Source organism: Macaca nemestrina, chromosome 14, assembly GCF_043159975.1.
Source record: "Macaca nemestrina isolate mMacNem1 chromosome 14, mMacNem.hap1, whole genome shotgun sequence".
Lineage (NCBI taxonomy): Eukaryota > Metazoa > Chordata > Mammalia > Primates > Cercopithecidae > Macaca > Macaca nemestrina.
In genome coordinates this window covers 68,454,109-68,471,824 of record NC_092138.1, presented here as the reverse complement: position 1 = coordinate 68,471,824, position 17,716 = coordinate 68,454,109, and the positions used below count along the sequence as shown (strand labels likewise).

General features: G+C 44.0%; 1 protein-coding gene across 15 annotated transcripts in view; it reads left to right on the top strand.

The window, feature by feature from the left end:
- The window catches only part of LOC105477193 (tRNA methyltransferase O), a 51,821-nt gene that overhangs the window by 25,324 nt on the left and 8,781 nt on the right, over positions 1 to 17,716 (top strand). For 10 of the 15 annotated variants that reach the window (XM_011733587.3, XM_071078065.1, XM_071078057.1 and 7 more), the window contains one exon: positions 518 to 4,639. The exons of 4 other annotated variants lie outside the window; for them this stretch is intronic. In XM_011733587.3, coding sequence (XP_011731889.2) covers positions 518 to 576 — 59 coding nt within the window. In that variant the 3' untranslated portion in view covers positions 577 to 4,639. Of the gene's footprint in view, positions 1 to 517; positions 4,640 to 5,854; positions 14,267 to 17,716 lie in introns of those variants that run through there. One more of the 15 variants, XM_011733583.2, reaches the window with a different exon arrangement.

The following is a 17,716-nucleotide window of genomic DNA, read 5'->3' as shown; positions in this document are numbered from 1 at the left end:
AAGTCATAAGTTTTAAAGCTCAATTAAATATATAATAGAGATGTTTATGTTGTTAAAAATCAGTTTCCTGGTGCGGCACGGCAGCTCATGCTTGTAATCCTAGCACTTTGGGCCACTGAGGGTGGGCAGATCGTTTGAGGCCAGGAGTTTGGAACCAGTCTGGGTAACATGGCAAAAGCCCGTCTCTAAAAAAATTTTTTTGGGGTATACAAATATATATACAAATGTATATATATTTATATAAGCACAAAATTTAAAAACGGGGTATGGTGGCTCATGCCTGTGGTCCCAGCTACTCAGGGGGTGGGGGGACTGAGGTGGGAGGATCACCTGAATCCAGGAAGTCAAGGCTACAGTGAGCTGAGATCATGGTGCAGAACTTCAGCCTGGGCCGCAAACAAAGACCCTATCTCAGACAAAAACAAAAAATTTAGTTTCCTGATCTAGGTAAGTCATAAAATGACTCTCCAGCATTTACCCTATTCTTACCCTTTCTGCCCCTTCTCTGCCTTTGTAGGTTCCAGCAGATGCAATTCACAGAAGGTTCAAGGTTTAGGCCAGTGCATGTGGCTGTGAACACCAGATGGAAGAAGAGCATTTTCAATGCCCGCAGTGCAGAAACTCAGTGATATGCTGTTTTTCAGTGGAGGGGGGCACTTGGCATATGAACTCACACCACAAGAATCACATTTGAGTTAATGTGTGTTTATGTTGTGGTGACAAAAAGGGTAGGAAGCCAAGCATGCTGGTGTGTGCCTGTAGTCCCAGCTACTCAGGAGGCTGAGGCAGGAGGATTGCTTGAGCCCAGGAGTTCAAGGCTGCAGTGAGCTATGATCATGCTACTGTCCTGCAGCAACAGAGCAAGACCCCATATCTAAAAAAATAAATAAATAAAAATTTAAAAAGTAGGATTAGATGTAATACAATGTTATCTTCTGCCTCATAGATAGCTTGAAAATTCTGAGATTCTTCACTAATATATCTAACTCTTCATCCAATTGAAGATATAAAAAACATTTTTAAATTCTGTGTTAACTTTTGTTTTTAAAAGTTATCCCATGCTAAACTCTGAAAAACTATATAGTTCTTCATATTAGTATAGACTTTACAATGCAATTTAAAATATATTATCTTGTTTGGTATCTCAGTAATATTATGGATTAATTATGCTTCTGGGAGCTAAGCTGCAGCCCTAACCACCATTTAGAAAAGGGGTCAGCAAATGATAGTCCAAAGTCCAAATCTGGCGCACAGCCTGTTTTGGCACTACCTGAGAGCTAAGATTGGTCTTTACATTTTTAAAGGATTGTAAGCAAAACAAAACAAAAACAAAAAACCCAGAGAAGAAGACATGACAGAGACTGGTGGGCAAAACTGAACGTACAATCTGGCCCTTTACAGAAAAACCCCTGATCCCACTCCTCGATTTAGAACATTATTTTTCTGAAACTCATTTTGAGTTCCAGAAAGGTTATTTACAGAAAGGTTATATTGAGTTCCAGAAAGGTTACTACAGAAAGGTTACATTTTTGGGATATCACATGCTTCTAAGTCAGAGAGTGTTTATTTTTAAAGGATTTATTTATGTAGCCATGTGAGAAAACATATGAATAGGATATAAATGGCAAGTATGTATTATCCCATTCATATATGTAAAATGAGGAGGTTATACAAACCTATGTTTGCACATCTGTGGAAAATTTCTAGAAGGATAAACAAAAATATGCTAACAATGGTTACCTTGGGGCGGATTCTCGGGACTCACTGCAGAAGGGGACTTTTTGCTTTATTCTGTTCAGTACATTATGAATTTTCTGTCTAATCACAAACATGCGTTATTTTTATATGTGGAACATGAGGAAAGTAAAATGTCTAGAACTCAAGCTGGAATGGATTGGATATGTTAGTGCATCTTAATAAATAAGTTAGGCCGGACACAGTGGCTCACACCTGTAATCCCAGCACTTTGGGAGGCTGAGGCGGGTGGATCACTTGAGGTCAGGAGTTTGAGACCAGCCCGGCCAACGTGGTGAAACCCCATCTCTACTAAAAATACAAAAAGTAGGCAGGTGTGGTGGCACACGCCTATAATCCCAGCTACTCGGGAAGCTAAGGTGGGAGAATTGCTTGAACCTGGGAAGCAGAGTTTGCAGTGAGCTGAGATCGCACACTGCACTTCAGCCTGGGTGACAGAGCGAGACTCCATCTCAATAAATAAATAAATTAATTAAATAAATAAGACATATATATTTAAATAGATAACTATATATCTTCCCTCTCTTCCATTTAGTAAATATGGTTAGAGGCATTTTTACTTTTTCCTAGAGCATAACATATGGATCACAATACCAAAAACCACCCAGGTCATACATTGGCTGTGGAGCTGAGCTAGTTTGGAACAGGCAGACTGGCTAAGTCCGGGCAACTTTGTCCCTGAGGGTGCACTGATGTTTTCTGTTCTTCCAGAGACAGGGTTATGAATAAGGTGCTGTGCCTCCAGGCAGAAGACAGGCGCCCATGTGGATGATGTTGCTGGCAGGTCTGAGCCACCAGAGAGCTCCTTGACCCAATGCTTGCCAAAACTGTGTGGTTCATCCAGTCTGGAGTCTCTGCCTGCAGATCCACTCACTCGTCAGCTCCACACACTAGTTCACTGTCTACTTGCATGTAGTGAGCTAGGCTATGTGAGTGGTAGGAATTGCTCTTCCCGCATACCTAGGGCTGGACCTTGCCACTGTCAGAATGGGAAGTCTGAGCTCAGTCACTTGAGTCAACAGTAAAGGGGAGGCATGGAGTCCAAGATTGGCTGTGCCCCTCTGGATAAGGTGGCTCTACTGATGCAGAGGTGGGCAGACCTAGGAGAAAGGCCATGCTGTAATGTTGGCAGGTGATGGAGCAGAGCCTGTGTTGGAGGTGCAGTAGAGTTGCCAACGGACTTGGGAGTTCAGGTTCTGCTGGGATTAGGGGAGGAGTTGAGATATGAGAGAACTGGCAGAACCAAGGCAGGATCTGAGTCCAAGAGGGGATAGGCAAGGTATCCAGGGCACTCAGGGACCTCAAGGCAGGGACCTCCTCATCATCCTGGAGCTGGAGATTTGTATTTCTTAGTTTTTTGCCTAATATCTGATCTTTGCCAAGATACAAGGTCACATATGAAAATAGCTTAAAAATACAGTAGGATGACGTAAATAATTAATGATTAAAACTAATGAGCCAAGGGAAAGCAAGTGATGTTAAATGGGAGGCTGAGACAGGGGATGGCTTTGAAAACTGAACTGATTTTGGAACCTCTGCCCACAGAAAGTGAGTCATAATTTGTGGTCTAAACCTAACTGGGAAAAATTGTTAGGTTAAAAAAGAAATCAGTGTTCTCCAGAGGACTTTAATAGGATCCAGCATCTCACAGCATAATACAATCATGTACCATATAACAATGTTTTGGTCAAAAATGGGCTGCATGTACAATAGTGGTCCCTTGAGATCCTAATATCATAGTTTTACTGTTTCTTTTCCTGTTTAGATATATTTAGGTACACAAATACCACTGTGTTACAATTGCATGCAGTATTCAGTACAGTAACATGCTGTACAGGTTTGTAGCCTAGGAGCAATAAGATATACCATGTAGCCTAGATGTGTAGTACGCTATACCATCTGGTTTTGTGTAAGTACACTCTATGGTGTTTGCACAATGACAAAAGTGGTGATGCATTTCTCAGAACATATGTCTGTCATTAAATGACATATGATGTATTCAAAATGTCTAAGCTATAATCCAAAATCACTCAAAAAAGTACTAGGAAAATTTATTATCAATGGAAAAGACAACCAATAGATGCCAATCCCAAGATGACTCAGATGTTGGAATTATCAAAGACTTTAAAGCAGTTGTTATAGCTATCCTATAAGAACTAAAGGTGAACACTCCTGAAATGAATGGAAAGATAGAAGTTCTCAGGAGAGAAATAGAAACTACAAAAAAAGAACCCTATGGAATTTTAGGATTAAACACTACAATGTCTAAAATAAAAATTCAGTTTAATGGGCTCCATATCAAAGTGAAAATGACAGAGAAGAGAGTTAGTGAGTCAGTGAACTTGCAATAGGTAAATTGAAATTATCCAATCTGAAGAACACAGAGGAAAAACACTTAAAAAATGAACAGAGCATCAAGAATTTATGGGACAATATTAAAGGTCATGCATATGCATGCCATTGTATTCCTGAAGGAGAGGTGAAAAAGATGGCAAAAATAAAAATTGATGAAATAATGGCTAAACACTCCTCAAATTTGGTGAAAGATACATAGATTTAAGAAATCAGCAAGGCCAGGCACACACCTATAATCCCAGCACTTTGGAGAACAAGGGTGGTGGATCACTTGAGCCCAGGAGTTTGAGACCAGTCTGGCCAACATAGGGAGATTCCGGTCTCTTAAAAAAAAAAAAAAGAAAAAAAATCCAGGACTGGTGGCATGTCTCAGCTACTTGGGAGGCTGAGGTGAAAGGATAACTTTGAGCCTGGGAGGTTGAGACTGCAGTGAGCCATGATTGCACCACTGCACACTGCACTCCAACCTAGGTGAAGGAGCAAGGCCCTGTCTAAAAACAAAACAAAAAAAAAAAAAAAAGAAAAAGAACGAAAAGAGAAAAAGAAGAAACTCCACAAATCTGAAATAGGATAAATTCAAAGAAAACAATGTCCAGACACATCATCATTAATCTACTGGAAATGAGAGGTAGTGAAAACTATTTTGAAAGCATCCAGAGAAAAGTTACAAAACAGAAATTAAATGATTTATTGTAGCAGAACTCAATGAAATTGAAAACGGAACAACAGAGGAATATTAGTGAACAAAAACCTGATTATTTAAAAGGATTAATAACATTGGTAAACTTCTAGCCCGATTGGCCAAGAACAAAAAGAGAGAAGACAGATTCCTAATATATCAGGAATGAAAAAGATGACATTAATACAGACCTTACAGATACTAAAAAGATTAAGGGAATACTACACACAACTCTATGCTCATAAATTGAATATCTTAGATGAAATAGACCAATTCCTGGACAGACACAAACTATCAAAACTCACTCAAAAAGGAAATGGAGTAGCTAGGCTATTTGAGGCAAGGGGCACGTCATTGGGAAGCCTGAGGCTGGCTTGGCAGTTTTACCTCCAGTTTGAGCCTCAACTCATCTTTAAGGCTTAGACATTCCAGATCTTGGGCACCAGAACTGTTGGTGACGGGGGGCATTTCTTGGTCACTGGAGCCCTTGACCACTCATGGCCATTTAGCTTCTGGACATCTCCTGGCTCACTGGCTTTCAGGACATCTTCTGGGTGTGGCTTAGTAGTTGGAGTCTCCTTGGACTTCCTATCTCCTCGACATCGTGGCTCTTGAAGGAATCCCTAAATCTCCAACATCTTTTTCCTAAAGTGAAAACTCTGAGAAGATGCTCTCCCCTGTGCTGAGCCGCTTCAGACCCTCTGCCCTCTGTCCTCTGCCTCTAGGTACTGCTCCTCTATGGCCAGAGTCTGTTGGGACATAACTCCACTCTCATCCATTGGGTATGTCCTGCCATTGTCTGACTTGAAGTGATTTTGGACTGCCTTTCTTGTTCCCCTTACAGTCTCACTCTGACATGATTTGTCCATGAAGATGGTAAGAGGAGCTTAAAAGTTTGCCTGCTTTACTTCTTGGACTCACAGTCCTCTGTGACCAAATCTCAGGGCCTTCTGGACTTTCTGCTTATAGCTGAGGGAGCAGGGAAGGAATCTCTGGGGTGAGGACTGAATTTTTTTGTGATCCTCTTGTCTGCTGGCTTCAACTTATCTAACGGTTTCTTTCAAGGATCTAAGCAACCTCAGCTTAGCCATCATGGAAGCATGGGTGGCTGAGGGAGAAAGGTGGACTTGGGAAGAGCCATGATTGGGCCTCTGTCACCTTAAGTTTTATGGATTCAACCACCTTGAGAGGTAAGCTATACCTCTGTCTCTGCCACACTCAAAACCATACCACCTGGGCTTCTAGTGCCTATGTAGCACTTGAATCAAGAAAGGAAAGCTTCCAAGAGGTATTCAGGCAGTATTCGGATTCACTGAGGGTGCCAAGGTTTCAGTTTCCAGGAAGATACAGGACTTCCCAGAAGGGGGCGGTATATAGTTGGCAAGAGTCATGAACCATGCCAATGGTCTCCAGCCTGGGACATTCGTCCAACTTCTTGTCCAAGTGAATGGCTCTGGTCTGGGTTCTCTTTTGGACCCCAGATAAGTCATTCCTTTAGTGACACTTCAAGCTACTTCTTGTCTCCTCAGAGTCGGACCTTAGGCTCCTCATGGGGTAGCTTTTTAAGCACCAGAATAGATTTTTTTTTCCTTTTTACCCTTCCTCAAGTTGGGCTCCATACTCTGCCTGTCATTCCCTACTGGAACTTTGCTGGGCCTCTCACAGGAAGCTTCCGGTCACCTTGGTGCCATCTTTCTTAGATCTTTCCTTGCTGCTTTGACCCTTACCACAGAGGACTGTATGTGTCCACGCTTGCCCTTTGGATGAGAATTTGTTCTCAGGCTGTATCTGTGCCAGGTGGGGCTGGTGTTGGATGATGCTTTTTCAATGGTGGTGCTCCTATTGCCCCCAGATCCTGCTGCTGATGGGACATTCTCCAGCAAGGATGGAGATGGGTGCTCAGGTCTGAGAGGCCAATGTTGAGAGCCGAAGGATTCAAGGTTTCCTGAGATCTTTGGACCAAAAAAAAAAAAAAAGGTAAATGCCACAAATATTCTAGTTGCTTTTGCAACAAGTGCCAATTCAGGTATTGAATTTCCCTTGGGTTGAGAGACTCTACCTCTTCCTGGGCTCTAGGGAAAGATACCCCACAGGCCCTAATCTGGGGTGAGAGTTAGAATGGGAGAGAGGATTGAAGGTGGGCCTGAGGTGGGGCTGGGATTGGGACAGGGACGGGGGATGCAATGCAGATTCTTCAGCCTAAATTAGGCTGGGGGCCATTAGGAGAGCACTGAATAAGACAAATGGAAAATCTAGTGGGGATCAACTACCAGAGACCAGGACTGTAACCTCCAGGAACTCGCTGTGCAGAGGGCAGACCCCAGAAGAGCTGGCTCTATTCATGTTGCAAATGGTTCTGCCAGGTTTTGGGATCTGGGAGCTGCTGAGAAGTGTCCAGACTGATTTGTCTTCAGTATTCCACAAGAGTTGGGAGCCTGTGGTGTTTTGCATGTCAGCAAGACATTGACTGTAAAGTAGACCCAGAAGATTTCAGTTGATTTTTCCCATTGTATGGGAAAAATCCCTCCTGCATTTCTCTCTTCCTTAACCTAGAAATGCACTCTCTTTGTGACCTGTATCTCTAGAGCTCCTGGATATCAGGGCTGAGGAAGACAAGCTACCATCTTAACACCTGCTGGCAGAGTCGCCTAGAGACAGGCGTCTGAGGGAGGGAGGGCCCAGGCAGAGGAGCTGTGGAAGTTAAAGGGGAACCGGAAGGAGTAGCATCTTCCCCAGCCCCCATAAAGAGCAGAAGTTCAGCTTCTATGGTCAATCTACTTGACCCTCCCAGCAGGAATCATCTTGCTGCAAGCTGCCCTCATCAGGAAGCCTGCCCAGATGGCTGCAAAAGTCAGGAGATACAAGCTTCAGCCAGAAGCAGAATGGGGGCTGGGCACGATGGCTCACACCTGTAATCTCAGCACTTTAGGAGGCCAAGGGAGAAGGATTGCTTGAGGTCAGGAGTTCGAGACCAGCCTGGCAAACATGGTGACCCTGTCTCTACAAAAAATACAAAAATTAGCTAGGTGTGATGGCAGGTGCCTGTAATCCCAGCTACTCAGGAGGCTGAGGCAGGAGAGTCGCTTGAACCCAGGAGGTGGAGGTTGCAGTGAGGTGAGATTGCACCATTGCACACCAGCCTGGGTGACAGAGCAAGACTCCATCTAAAAAAAAAAAAAAAAAAAAAAAAAAAAAAAAAAAAAGCAGAATGGGGATAGGTAGAAGGCCCAGCAGGCCTGGTGGGAGTTACATTCTCCCACATCATGGGCATTGTGGCACTTCCCTTGTTCCTCATGCTGGGGCTTTCTTTCACATTCCCTTCCTGTGGGATTCCCCTCCCATGCCAACCCCAGCAGCACTAGGGCCCTGGAGTCACACAGGCCATGCTAGGAAAAGGGGTACAGGAATGGCGAAGAGATTAATCAATACCTGCTTTTCCAAAGAGCAAGCAAGTCCAGTGTCAACATAAGCTCCTTTCTGGCAATCTCTCCCAGCTGGGAAACCAGGGGACTCGGTCACATGTGGTGAAGGTAGGAGCAAAGGGTTCATAGAGAAGACTGGGGAAGGTCCTGGGACACTAGACTCTGACAGCCCCAGCCGCTGGTACAGAGTGGAGTGGTCAGTGACAACAGTCCACAAGCTCAAGTATGTCACCACGTGTTATACTTACAAGTGCTTTCTTACACATTATCCCGTGTGATCTACATACCTGTGCTGTAGGGGATACAGGCCAAGTGTATCTCAAGGAGGAATCTGAGCCTCAGGGAAGTTAAATGATTTGTCCAAAATCAGAACCTCAAAGGTTCACCTCTAGCTACTCTTCCCACTGCATCGCACAGCGCCATCTAGTGGGTGAGGCCCATGGGCCATCTCTATCATTCTTTCATTTCAGGGGATGGACAGAGCAGGCAATCAGCTAAGTATTCCAGATTCAGATTCCTTTTTTTGAGTGTCCCTGCTGGGGGCTTTGTCTTCTGAGAGTAATGAGCTCTAGCAGCTGACACAGCCTTAGAGGCTGTAGACCGGGGTCCTCATGCGAAAGGAGAGATTAAGGTGAGACCTTGAGAGTTCTAGGCTGAACAGGCAGAACCTTCTACTATTGACTGAATGTTTGTATCCCCCCAGTTCATGAGTTGAAATCCTAATCCCTGGTCCAACAGTATTAGGAAGTGGGGCCTTTGGGAGGTGAGTAGATTGTGGGGGAGGAGCCTTCATGAATGGGATTAGTGGCCTAATAAAAGAGACCCTTGAGAACCCCGTTGTCTGTTTTACCATGGGAGGACATAGTGGGCCTCACCAGATACTGAATCTGCCAGTGCCCTGATTTTGACCTTCCCACCCTTCAGAACTGCGAGAGATCAATTTCAGCCACTTAGTCTATGGGCCTATGGTATTCTGTTATTGCAGCCCAAACGGACTAAGACGCTTTCCTGGAAATGCACCCTCTTTGCTGCTCCTCTTCTCTCTGCATTGATGCTGAAAGACAAGAAAGGAAGGAGGGCTGAGGTCCAGTGCTGTCTCTCCTCTCTAGGTAGACCGTGCTCATGGATAGTGTTTCTCCACTGCAGGAGCGGAGCTTTATGTTACTTCCTTTTTATTCATTTGTAACGTGGGTAAAAGCGTTTTTCTATTTTCTTCTTTTGAAAACCGTAGAGGAGGGTTATCTGTGTATTCCTCTCTTGAGGAAGGGGACAAAATCTCTAATAGGGTTTGCTCCATGAGATGGGATTCAGCTCCACAAGGACAGCACTAGGGCTCCAGCCTCCGACTGGAAGCTTTCAGAGGCTCAGTGTTGCTATTCAGATCAGCCCTAAAACAAAAGAAAGGCTTGACCAGCACAACTAAATGGAAAGGACTGATGAACAGGGTGAAGACTCTGCTTCCCCTCGGTTATTCTGAACTCTTAATAATTCAATCCCTGGCTGGGAATTTTCCCTGAACCCCTCTACCACATCCAGATAGATGGTCTGTGAGTGTTGAGTAGAAGCCCTAGTCTCAACCCTAACCTCTCCCTGTCCATAAAGATGATGCTGTCTTCTTTCCTGAGAGTTCCCATCTTAGTTGTCTCTCTGGACTAACGTAATAATTCATTTAGAAAAGTAGGAAGAGAGACGAAAAAAAAAAAAAAGATTTAATCTCTGCTGGCGTCTGCGCTTCAGTTTCTCTAGGGTGGGCATGGGAAGGACAAAGAGTGCCAGGTGACCTCATAGTCTCCCCCACCCCCACTGTTTAGTCCAGAAGACCCTTAACCCTCTAGCTCCTTCTAAATCTCCCCATCCTTCTCTGGGCCTTCCTATTCTCCAACTCCATCTTTTCATCATGTCAGATATATCCCTTATGCTACTTCCTGTTTCTCCCACCTAGAACCTAGGCATTAATTGGGTCCATTACCCCTTGAGATCTCAGCTTGACACCCCCTCAATTCCACAGCTTTTGAAAGTCTTTCTCATTTCCGGGAATTTACCCTGGAGACTTCCATTCCAGCTTCCCTTCATGATGTGTTTTTGCCTTGCATCAACACGCACATACAATTCATCCTTGCAGGCCAGGTGCAGTGGCTCACGCCTATAATCCCAGCAGTTTGGGAGGCTGAGGTGAGCAGATCACTTGAGGTCAGGAGTTTGAGACCACCCTGGCCAACATGGTGAAACCCTGTCTCTACTAAAAATATGAAAATTAGCCAGGCCTGGTGGCACATGCCTGTAACCCCAGCTACTCAGGGGGCTGGAGCATGAGAATCACTTGAACCCAAGAGGTGAAGGTTGCAGTGAGCTGAGATCACACCACTGTACTCCAGCCTGAGTGACAGAGCAAGACTCCATCTCAGAAACAAACCAACAGTTCATCCCTGCATCCTTCAATACTTCCAGGAGAATCCCCTTTCACACACAAAAAATAACTTTTCTAAAGACAGTGTAAGGATGACAGGAGGGAAGGAGGCCCATAGCACACACCATGGCAAACAACTTAAAATTCCCTCTCATTAATTCCTTTTCTCCCAAAGTCTTTTGTGCTGCTGTGCCCCTAAGGGCTCTCACCTTCTGTCCTTCATTCAGGCGGTGCCCCGCCCTGCTGGCTGCTTACTCCCCTCTCCCAGGTCCCTCCCCTCCCCGCAGCATTATGATTCTTCTCCTTTTTGTACAGAACAATTCACCTTTCCCAAAACTCTGCCCTAACCTGCACACCACCCTGATTTGGGAGTTCTCATAGCAGTTATGACTATAATGCACAATATTCTATACAAACCGAATTATTCCTTTTGTCATTCTTTTCATAGGTAGTATAGGAGCAAACCATTGTGTTAGCTGGTGGTTACTTTAGAACACCCAAATGTTGTTTAGATATGAAAACAACTTAACAAATTTGTTGTTTTGAATATGAGACCTGGATTTGGGAAAGGCAAAAATCAAGAAAAGATGGTTAAAGGATGGCCGGGTATAGTGACTCACGCCTGTAATCCCAGCACTTTTGGAGTCCGAGGCAGTCAGATCACTTGAAGTCAGGAGCTCAAGACTAGCCTGGCCAACATGGAGGAACCCTACCTCTACTAAAAACACTAAAAATTAGCCGGGTGTGGTGGTGCATGCCTGTAATCCCAGCTATTTGGGGGGCTGAGATAGGAGGATCGCTTGAACCTGGGAAGTGCAGGTTGCGGGGAGCTGAGATGGAGCCACTGCACTCCAGCCTTGGCGACAGAGCAAGTCTCTCTCTCTTTCTCTATACGTGTGTGTGTGTGTGTGCGCGTGCGCGCGTGTGTGTGTGTAGTTAGAGGAGAAACGATACCGGCATACTTTGGAAATATTATAGGTATTTTATAAAAATAAAAATAAAGCAAATATTTCAATAAAGTGAATCAAACAAATTTTCTGGTTTCCCAGTGCACATAAAAGTTGGTGTGCAATAGCATTATGTCTAAAAAAACCCATAATTTAAAATACTTTATTAAAAATGTTCAAAGGAATAAATCTGACCTACTATTTGATAGCAAAATAGGGTGACTGTATAGTTAATAGTAGCTGTACAATTTAAAATAACTTAGAGTGTAATTGGTTTGTTTGCAACTCAATGGATAAATGCTTGAGTGGATACCCCATTCTTCACGATGTGCTTATTTCATGTTGCATGCCTGTGTCAAAATATCTCATGTAACCCATAAATATGTACATCTACTATGTATCCACAAAAGTAAAAAATACTTTATTGCTAAAGAATGCTGGCACACAGACATGAAGTGAGCATATGCTATTGAAAAACGGGCACCAATAGACTTGCTTGATGCAGGGTTGCCACAAACCTCCAATTTGTAAAAAATGAAATATCGGCCGGGCGCGGTGGCTCAAGCCTGTAATCCCAGCACTTTGGGAGGCCGAGGCGGGTGGATCACGAGGTCAGGAGATCGAGACTATCCTGGCTAACATGGTGAAACCCTGTCTCTACTAAAAATACAAAAAACTAGCCGGGCGTGGTGGCGGGCGCCTGTAGTCCCAGCTACTTGGGAGGCTGAGGCGGGAGAATGGCGTGAACCCGGGAGGCGGAGCTTGCAGTGAGCCGAGATCACGCCACTGCACTCCAGCCTGGGAGACACAGCGAGACTCCGTCTCAAAATAAATAAATAAATTAATTAATTAAAAAATAAAAAAAAGAAATATCTGCAAAGCACAATAGAGTGAAGTTCAATAAAGCAAGGTTTGCCTGTATAAAAAGTATCTAAAGACAAGGCAGGTGACATTGTAACACATGGCAATAAGGAACAATTTTTTTTTTTTTTTTTTGACAGGGTCTAGCTCTGTCACAGAGGCTGGAGTATAGCGACACAATCTCAGCTCACTGCAACCTCCGCTTCCTGGGCTCAAGTGGTTCTCCCACCTCAGCCTCCTGAATAGCTGGGACTGCAGGCGTGCACCACCATGCCTGGCTAATTTTTGTCTATTTTTTTTTTTTGGTAGAGACAAGAGCTCCTTATGTTGCCCAGCTGGTCTTGAACTTCTGGGCTTAAGCAATCCTCCCCACCCACGTGCTGAGCCACTGTGCCTGGCCTAGGAGCAATGATTATTAGGAACTTAACTAAGTATGTTAGAAAGCACCAGGAGTTAAAAAATATATATATATATATTGGTGACAAAGAAACTTTACTAATGTGGGCATAAAATATTTGAGTAATTTTACATAAGCATTACATAATGATGTATAATAAATGATTTACTGATATCCTTTTATACATGTGAATCTAGATATATGCTGTTATATAAAAATACAAATAACTACTAAATCTAAAGCTGATGTCTATTGCTTTGAAACACAAAGTATCAGTATATTAAATAAAACAAGATATATGTATATTTACTAGCTGACTAAACAAACAACTTTTAAAAATAAACATTAATCATATCCATTATATTGCATACATGTTTGTATTTATCTATAATTATTATCCTTAGAATAGTCAACCAATTACAGTAATTATCATCTTTAACCCAAGTACAGTCATAGCCTAAGGATGTTTAGGTCAATAATGGGCTGCAATATGTGATGGTGGTCCCGTGAGATTATAATGGAGCTGAAAAATTCCTATCGCCTAGCAAGATCCAGCTGTTGTATCATCAGAGCACAATGTGTTACTCACGTGTTTGGGGTGATGCTGGTATAAACAAACCCACTGTGCTGCCAGTCTTATAAAAGTATAGCATATACACGATGTATGCTACATAATACTTGATAATAAATGACTATGGGCTGGGTGCAATGGCTCATGTCTATAATCCCAGCACTTCGAAAGGTTGAGATAGGGGATGGCTTGAGTTCGAAACCAGCCTGGGCAACATAGTGAAAACTGATCTCTATAAGAAATACAAAAATTAGGCAGTCATGGTGATGTGTGCCTGTAGTCCCAGGTACTTGGGAGGCTGAGGTGGCAAGATGGCTTGAGCCTGGGAGGTGGAGGTTGCAGTGAGCCGAGATCCCACCACTGCACTCCAGCCTGGGCAACAGAGCCAGACTCTGTTTCAATTAAAAAAATAACAACAACAATAACAAACAACTATGTTACTGATTTATGTATTTATTATACTATACTTTTAATCATTATTTTAGAGCATACTCTTTCTACTTATGTAAAAGGAAGTAAAATAGCCTCAGATCCTTCAGGAGGCATTCTAGAAGAAGGCATTGTTATCATAGGAGAGGACAACACCACGTGTATTATTGTCCCTGAAAACCTTCCAGTGGGACAAAATATGGAGGTGAAAGACAATGATATGGTGACATGGCGAAACCCTGTCTCTACTGAAAATATAAAAATTAGCTGGGCATGGTGGTACACGCCTGTAATCCCAGCTACTTGGGAGGCTGAGGCAGGAGAATTGCTTGAGCCCAGGAGGCGGAGGTTTCAGTGAGCTGAGATCTTGCCACTGCACTCCAGCCTGGCTGACAAAGCGAGACTCTGTCTCAAAAAAAAAAAAAAAAAAAAAAAGAGAGAGAGAGAGACATAATTCATATACCATAAAATTCACCATTTTAGTACACTTTGATGACTTAATTTTTTTTTGAGAAATGGGGTCTCACTCTGTTCCCCAGGCTGGGGTGCAGTAGTGCAATCATAGCTTACTGCAGCCTCGAAATCCTGGGCTCAAGCAATCCTACCACCTAAGCTTCCCAAGTAGCTGGGACTGCAGGTGTGTACCACCACACTGACTAATGTTTAAAACTTGTTGTAGAGACAGGATCTCACTATGTTGTCCAGGCTAGCCTTGAACTCTTGGCCTCAAGCGATCCTCCCACCTAGGCCTCCCAAAACACAGAGATTATAGGTGTGAGCCACTGTGCCTGGCCTAAAGTGTACAATTAGGTGTTTTTTAGGATAGTTTCAGAGTTCTACAATCATCACCACTATCTAGTTCCAGAACATTTTCATCATTCCTTGAGGAAATCCTGTGTACCCATTAGCAGTCACTTCTTATTTCACCCTCCCTCTAAGTCCCTAATAAATCTTTCTTTCTCTGGCGGTTGACTCAACTAGCACTTTTCTTTTGTGCCTTTTCATCCCTCTACTGCTTCCTGCCCGAGTTGCAGACATGGCTGAAGCTCTGGCAACTCTATTGAAAGACTAAGACAGAGGTATAGGGTCACACCCTGAAGATCACAGCTATAAAAAGGAAAGCTGTAAGGAGCCAGGTCCTTTTGGCATCATAGACTGCAATATTAACTCTGAACTACTTTTGATGTCAGAGAAAATAACACTCTATCTTCAGGTTTCTGTTACTAGTGCATTTTCTACTTGATAATCAATATATGGATATGTAATAGGGTAATCTAATTGCTATAACAAATAGATGTCAAAAGGCATACCAACTCAAACATAATAGAATTCTTTTTTCATAGTGGTACTGGGCGGGTAGAAGCAGACTGGTAGGTCAGACTTCCTTCTTTCCCTCATTCAGACACTGGCTGATGAATGCTTTTTTTTTTTTTTTTTTTTGAGATGGAGTCTCACTCTGTTGCCCAGGCTGGAGTGCAGTGTCATGATCTTGTGCCTCAACCTCCCAAGTAGTTGGGATTATAGGCATGTGCCACCACGCCTGGCTAATTTTTGTATTTTTAGTAGAGATGGGGCTTCACCACATTGCCCAGACTGGTCTCGAACTCCTGAGCTCTAGCAATCTGCCCACCTTGGCCTCCCAAAGTGCTGGGATTACAGACGTGAGCCACTGTACCCAGCTTAATGAATGCTCTTTCATCTTTAGTATGTGGCTTCCAGAGCCTGCCAGGACATCGTCTCCATTCCAGGCAGCCATAAGAAGAAAGATCATAGTCTGGGCATGGTGGAGCTCAGGAGCTCAAGACCAGCCTGGATAACACGGTGAAACCCCGTCTCTACTAAAATACAAAAAATTAGCCGGGCGTGGTGACGTTTGCCCGTACTCCCAGCTACTAGGGAGGCTGAGGCAGGAGAATTGCTTGAACCTGTGAGATGGAGGTTGCAGTGAACTGAGATTGTGCCACTGCACTCCAGCCCGAGCAACAGAGTAGGACTCCATCAAAAAATAAAAAAATAAAAAAATAAAAAATGAAAAACTAAAGAAGAAGAAGAAAAAGAAAGATCATAGAGGAGTACATGGGAGTACATGGTGGTTTTAGGGACCAGGCTTAGAAGTGGCAGTAGCACTTCTGCTCACATTTCATTGGCTAGAGTCCAGTTGCCTCTAACTTCAGGGCTGGGGACCTGGAAGGGGTAAGAGGAGACAGGAATAGGAGCTGAAGAATGAGATCTAGCTGTACACCCAGGAAAAAGAAAACATGGATTGTAGAGAGCTGTTAGTCTCTGACATAGCTTATGACTTAGAAATATGCAGGTAACCAACATAAGAGCAAGCTTAAAGAGTTGGAAGTTGCTACCTCCTGAGAATAAGACTTGAAGGTAGAACAGACTAGGCCAAGGGACCACTGGTTTTTGTTAAAAAAAAAAATCATTTTAATACTATTTTATTTTTATCTCTTTGTTTCTTTGTTTTTCTTGAGACAGGGTCTTACTTTGTCACCCAGGCTGGAGTGCAGTGGTGCAATCTTGACTCACTGCAACCTCTGCCCCCTGGGTTCAAGCGATTCTCGTGCCTCAGCCTACCAAGTAGCTGGAATTACAGGCATGCACCACCATGCCCGGCTAATTTTTGTATTTTTAGTAGAGACAGGGTTTCACCATGTTGGCCAGGCTGGTCTCGAACTCCTGGGTGATCCACCTGCCTTGGCCTCCCAAAGAGCTGGGATTACAGGCGTGAGCCACTGTGCCTGGCCAATACTATTTTATTATAAAAACACTTTATAAGGCCGGGCGCGGTGGCTCAAGCCTGTAATCCCAGCACTTTGGGAGGCCGAGACGGGCGGATCACAAGGTCAGGAGATCGAGACCATCCTGGCTAACATGGTGAAACCCCGTCTCTACTAAAAATACAAAAAAACTAGCCGGGCGAGGTGGCGGGCGCCTGTAGTCCCAGCTACTTGGGAGGCTGAGGCAGGAGAATGGCGTAAACCCAGGAGGCGGAGCTTGCAGTGAGCTGAGATCCGGCCACTGCACTCCAGCCTGGGCGACAGAGCGAGACTCCGTCTCAAAAAAAAAAAAAAAAAAAAAAAAAAAACCCACTTTATAAATATTACCTTGTAAAAAAAAACACTGCCAAGTTAATTTATAAAAATAAAGCAAAAGGGCCGGGCGCAGTGGCTCACGCCTGTAATCCCAGCACTTCGGGAGGCCGAGGCGGGTGGATCACCTGAGGTCAGGGGTTCAAGACCAGCCTGGCCAACATGGTGAAACCCCATCTCTACTAAAAAATACAAAAATTAGCAGGGAATGGTGGCGTGCACCTGTAATCCCAGCTACTCAGGAGGCTGAGGCAGAAGAATCGCTTGAACCTGGGAGGCAGAGGTTGCAGTGAGCTGAGATAGTGCCATTGCATTCCAACCTGGGCGAGAAGGCAAGACTCTGTCTAAAAAAAAAAAAAAAAAAAAAAAAAAAAAAAAAATTCAGCTACATCTTCCTTTTGTATGCCTGTCTCTGCCTCTGCTGCCAGTCTCCCCCAGGGTGGGAACCCTTTCTTTTTTTCTTTTCTTTTCTTTCTTTTTTTTTTTTTTTTGAGATGGAGTGCTGCTCTGTTGCCCAGGCTGGAGTGCAACCTTCGCCTTCCTGGTTCAAGTGATTCTCCTGCTTCAGCCTCCTGGGTAGCTGGGACTATAGGTGCCTGCCACCACGCCCGGCTAATTTTTGTATTTTTTTTTTTTTTTTTTTTGAGACGGAGTCTTGCTCTGTCGCCCAGGCTGGGGTGCAGTGGCCGGATCTCAGCTCACTGCAAGCTCCATCTCCCAGGTTTACGCCATTCTCCTGCCTCAGCCTCCTGAGTAGCTGGGACTACAAGCGCCCGCCACCTCGCCCGGCTAGTT